Source organism: Rhincodon typus, chromosome 9 (assembly GCF_021869965.1).
Source record: "Rhincodon typus isolate 14 chromosome 9, sRhiTyp1.1, whole genome shotgun sequence".
NCBI classification, from domain to species: Eukaryota; Metazoa; Chordata; class Chondrichthyes; order Orectolobiformes; family Rhincodontidae; genus Rhincodon; species Rhincodon typus.
This window is the reverse complement of record NC_063340.1, coordinates 71,128,346-71,134,345: the sequence shown is the minus strand read 5'-3', so window position 1 is coordinate 71,134,345 and position 6,000 is coordinate 71,128,346. Positions and strand designations below refer to the sequence as shown.

General features: G+C 39.2%; 1 protein-coding gene across 1 annotated transcript in view; it reads left to right on the top strand.

Moving 5' to 3' along the window:
- LOC125484076 (WD repeat-containing protein 64-like) overlaps positions 1-3,157 on the top strand; it is a 143,223-nt gene extending 140,066 nt beyond the window's left edge. Inside the window, exon 26 of the mRNA XM_048601346.1 lies at positions 3,046-3,157. Within this exon, the coding sequence (XP_048457303.1) occupies positions 3,046-3,132 (87 nt within the window). The 3' untranslated portion in view covers positions 3,133-3,157. The remainder of the gene's footprint in view (positions 1-3,045) is intronic.
- Positions 3,158-6,000: the final 2,843 nt, after the last annotated feature.

The window sequence follows — 6,000 nt, the reverse complement described above, 5'->3', positions numbered from 1 at the left end:
CACCTCCCAGTCGCGAACCATTTCAACTCCCCCTCCCATTCCTCAGATGACATGTCCATCCTGGGCCTCCTGCAGTGCCACAACGATGCCACCCGAAGGTTGCAGGAACAGCAACTCATATTCCACTTGGGAACCCTGCAGCCCAATGGTATCAATGTGGATTTCACAAGTTTCAAAATCTCCCCTCCCCCTACCGCATCCCAAAACCAGTCCAGCTCGTCCCTGCCTCCCTAACCTGTTCTTCCTCCGACCTATCCCCTCCTCCCACCTCAAGCCCCACCTCCATCTCCTACCTACTAACCTCATCCTGCCCCCTTGACCTGTCCGTCCTCCCTGGACTGACCTATCCCCTTCCTCACTCCCCCCCTACACTCACCTTTACTGGCCCCATCCCCGCCTCTTCGACCTGTTTGTTTCCTCTCTACCTATCCTCTCCTCTATCCATCTTCTATCCGCCTCCCACTCTCTCCCTATTTATTTCAGAACCCCCTTCCCCTCCCTCTTTTCTGATGAAGGGTCTAGGCCCGAAACGTCAGCCTCTCTGCTCCTATGATGCTGCTTGGCCTGCTGTGTTCATCCAGCCCTGCACCTTGTTGTCTCGGATTCTCCAGCATCTGCAGTTCCTACTATCTTTGTCTAGTCCAGCTGTGATGCTTGCATGTCATTTGGTTTTTGTGTGTGAGGATTTGCCATGTTTCTTTCCCGTTATTGATGAATATGGTGTATTGTTCTGGCCTTTCTCTTTCCACAGAGTATTCCTGCAGGAACACATTTAAACAGATTCCCAAGGATGGTCATTTAAATGAAGAATCCCTACTTGTCTTTTTTGCAGCTTCAGACAGGATTGATATCCTGCATTCCCATCAATGGAGATCACTGGGGCCCTGGCGGATATATTTAATATTTTGCTTGCCACAGGTGAAGTGCCAGTTGACGAGAGGATAGCTAGGGATAGGCCAGATAATTACAGACCAGTTGGTCTAACATCATTAGTGGGGAAACTAGTGGGAAAAATTGTGAAGGACAGGATTAATCAATAGTTGAATGGCAGGGATTGAATAGGATATTCAGCATGTATTTCTTTAGTGAGATCCTGTCTGACTAATTTAATCAAGTTTTTTTTAGAAAGGTGACTAAATATATTGAGGGTAGTGCAGTTGGTTGTGGTTTATATGGATTTCAGTATGGCCTTTGAAAAGATCCCACATTGAAGGCTGGACCAAAATGTAAGAGCCCATAGAATCCAAGGCAAGTTGACAAATTGGATCAAAAATTGGCTTACAAATGAAGCCCAAGGGTAATAATGAGGGGTTTTATTTATAGTTGGATGCCTGTGGCCAGCAATGTACCACAGGGTTTGATGCTGGGACCCTTGCTGCTTGTTATGTACAATAACCACTTGGATGTGAATGTAGAAGGTTTCATTTGTAATTTTGCAGGTGACATGAAAATTGGGGTTGTTGTTGACAGTGAGGAGGATGTTCACAGGCCACAGTCTGATATTGATCAGCTGGAAAATCAGGCAGAACGATGGCAGATGGAATATAATCCTGATAAGTGCAAGGTGATGCATGTTGGGAGGTCTAATAAAGGACGTATATACTTAATGAATGGTGGGTCTCTAGGGAGTACAGAGGAACAAAGGGACCTTGGTGTACAAGTACATAGATCCCTGAAGGTGACAGCACAGGTAGACAGGATGGTGATGAGGCATACGGGATGCTTGCCTTCATTAGCTGGGGCATAGAATTTAGGAGCAAGGAAATCTTGTTACAACTTTATAAAACATTGGTTAGGTTACAGATGGAGTTCGGTGCACAGTTCTAACTGCCACACTATTGGAAGTACTTGATGTTACTGGAGAGGGTGCAGAAGAGATTCACCAGGACGTTGCCTGGAGTGAAAAGAATCAATTATGAGGAAAGACTGGTTAGACTGAATTTGTTTTCCTTGGAGCCAAGGAGGCTGGGGAGGATGGAATTGATTGAGGTATACAAAATTATGATTCACATAGACAGAATAGATCATGAGAATTTCTTCCATAAATTTAAGATGAGGAGATAGTGGTTTAGAGGACATCTGAGATTTTCTTTCAACTAGACATATGCAATATGCTGCTTGAGAGGGTGGTGGAGGCAGGTACTCCCACAGCATTTAAGAAGCATCTGGACGAGCACTTAAAATTCCTGGGCATAGTAGATCATGGCCCAAGTGCACATAAATGGGATTAGTGTATTTTGATGTTTGGTCTACTCTTACCTCGCCAGGGTAGATCTAGCCAGAATATTTCCAGCAATGATCTGTCTTCGCCCTCCACCAAGGAACTGCTCTTTAATCCAATTATTCATTATTTATAATTCCCACTTGATCATATCATCACAAAATGTAAGGGATCATGTTCCATATGTATATTGACCACATGTAAATAGACCTCCTTGCTACCTGCTCAGACTCCTCCAATGTCATGGTGTTGGTAGACTGTTTGTCAGTCCTGGATCATCTGCAATTTCCTCCAGTTAAAAATTGAGAAGTCTGAAGATATTGACCTCTACTCTCACCACAAACAATATATCCTTGCTGACCATTTAATCTCCTTCCCCATCAATTGGCTCAGGTACAACCAGACTATTTGCAACTTTGGCATCATTTTGATCCTAAGCTGAGCTCCCAACCCCATATTCTCTTCATCACAAAGGTCACCTCACCTCCAACTCTGTAATATTATTAATCGTGGGGTGGATCATAGGGTGGCAATATTACTTGCAGAGGTCATAAGAGCTAGTGCTATAAACTAAGGAATTGTAACACTGATTCACAGTTTGGTACTTTATGACATACCTGGTTATATTAAACCTAGCTTCACATTACAACCAGGTGGTGTCTGTAGAAAAAGATGTTCCAATATCAGAAGTTCCTCATTCTTATGAACACAAACAAAGGCTACAATTTTTTAAAAAAAGTTTCTAAATTTTGGAATGTTTCTAAAAATACACTTAAGGAAGCAATTTCAAAGCTTTAATTTCAACCCGTATTTTTATATTACAGGAATCTAAGGTTGCCACCCTCAATCCGATTAAGACTTGTCACGTTTTCAATGCTACTCCTACTCCACCAACCTACGTTATGCTTTGAAAATGGAAGATGTTGCAAATACTGTGTCTCTATGACACTGGCTCTCCAAGGGTTGAAGAGAGCAACTGATTATGTTCTATGTAGGATAAAGGGACTACATAGTTGTAATTTAGTTGTAATCATGTGGCTCAATTGAAGTAAAGTTACTTTGTAACTCATTGTTGCTTTCATGCCTGCTATCTAAAAATATACTTTTCAAAGATAGATTTGTAGTAAAGATATGGTCGGAAAAGAAGCTATAATTTCACAGGTTTGATTGTTACCTTCTGCGATGTGAGTCATATAAGCTTCATGCAGCTAGATGGTAATAATGTGCATTCTTCCTAAAAGGCAGAGACTTAACAAGATCAAAAATAATTAAATTAATTCTTGTGGACTTAATCAAATTAACTTTGGCAAGAAGAGTTTGCTGAATTGTGACAATATAATTACTGGAATTCTTTGGTCACCCTTACAGCAAACAGTAAACAGTCCAATAAAAGGTACTTTTATTATCATGAACATTATTATTGTATTGATGTTACACTGCAGCGTGAGACACTAATATAGAATAGTGACAATCAAACTTTTGAAAAATGTGGTTACAAATCTAATGTACATTATCATAAATAAGCATTTACTAACTAGATAAATTTAAAAAACTTAATGGAGAATCCAGTCAAAATTCTACAATTGTCTCCAAACTGGATACTGTTCTATGGAAATCATAACATTATCTTGGACGATCAAAAACAAAAGTACAATAAATTGGACTGAACATTTTAGAAGAAGTTACAGTTTCTACCAAGGATGCTGTGCAGTCAATGCGCTGAAGAATCCATTAGATTTGGTTTAGAGAAGAAAATGGAACAACGGAGATGAATAGACCTTTTTTTTATTGTGACTGCTGGAATCTAACAGGTAAATAAATGAGGTGCCATTTTTCAACACATGGCCACTTTCTGAGAAGTATCATACATATATAGTGGGAAATCAGAAACCACCATCCCATGACTTAACCAAGCACATGGGTGTGTTCGTCTGGGAAAGTAAACAACTGTGAATACTTTCCAAAAGAATGACGGAAATATGATCTACAAAATATCATCAGCAAAGAACCCTCAACTGAACACTGAAAGCACTAACTGACCTCAACTCTAAGGTGCCTTTATGCGTTTTTTTTTTGGAAATACTACCTACATGTACTGCTGCTATTGATCTGGAAGGAAACCCTGTGCTTTGTTAAAGATCTTATTACACCTGTCAGCACACTCCTGATTCTGCTTTAATAAAGAATTTCCAAATGTACTCAGCACAAGTAGATTCACAGAGAGGCATAGGAAGGTTATCATTAGATGGTTAACGTGCTTCACCTACCATCAGGTAATAAACAAATCTCAGTTCATGCAGCTGCATGTTCAGGATGTAAAAAAAAATTGTGCTTAGCGTGATTTAGACAAAGAACCTGGAATGGAAGCTTTACCATCAAATGACTAAGGAGAATGGAACAAAATTTACAGGTAAAAAACATCAAAATATGCAAAAATACAGCGAAGCAGTTCAAACCAAATATACCACACCCCAAAAATATTGGACAGATTTAATCCCTTCTTCTTCGGTGAGTGCTAGGGAGGATGGTGCACATTGCTCACGTTTCTCATACTGTTCTAATTCCATCTGTACTTGGTAATGATACAGAACAACACTGTTGCTGTGACTAACAGTGAGTTCCCATCTGACTCATTCCCCCAGGTTTATTTCCAAAATGCAGCAGGAAAAGAATGTCACAAGTCTAATTGTTAACCACAAAAAGACAATACAATGCCTTGTGATGGTGAAAACCTACACTGTCACCATACATGTCGATTAAGCCACTGTAGGGTTCAGCTCCATTGGAACAATTGATGTATGTTCTTCATGTAGAACTAGGGAAGTAACTAACATTTCTTTTTAAGTGTTTCAAAAACAATCTAATTAACTTTGTAACAATTCACCAGACAAAGAGAAAGTAAGATGCAATATAAAACTGAGACTATGGCCCCCTTTTCCCTAGATTCAAAATAGTCCCAGCAAAAGACTCCAGAAAAATGCCTCCGTCAATCTTGTCACAATTTTTAGTGTGTACAATACCTATACAATTAAGCACAGCCAATTATATTGACATGTGAGAGGTGTATCTTTTTTACGTGAAAAATTCCGAGCAATATTTGTATCTTGATTGCTGATTGTCAACTGTCTATTAGTTTTCCTATTTAAATCACAATATGTATGCTGGTAAAGATGGATTATTGCTTGTTTTCAAAATTTGTAACTTCCGTAGTATAAACGCCATTGCTTTGTACTTCACTGTGAATGTTTCATGTAAAACATATGTAAATACCAATCTAGGTTACTGAAATGTAATATAATGATGTATTTTTGAAGAAAATTATGATATAAAGAATATCAGTTGGCAGAGTTAGGAGGACCTGTCTGTGTAAGGATGTCCCAAAGGCTGAGGGAGTTATTTGAATTAAAAATTGAATACATGCTATTTCTAAATATTCTTTCCCATCTCTTCCACCTTAAGAACAAAGGAACACGTCCATGGAGGTAGATGGGAACAATAAGCATAAGCTTCTTAACCATCAGTTTCCATACTTATCTCTTCCTTCAGCTATTAACAGAGAAGGAGGAATTCAAAGTAATACTTTGAGAGCATAAATGATGTTAAAAAATCAATAATTTAGGCCGAGAGAGAGCATGATCATTTCCCATCTTTACACAAGTAAGTTTTGTTTGTACTCATTGTTTGAAATACGTTTTCAACATGTATAAAGAATCATTGAGCACTATGGGTCAAATGATGCCATCTAAGGCAATGTTTTGACTGGTTGAGATGAAAGCAAG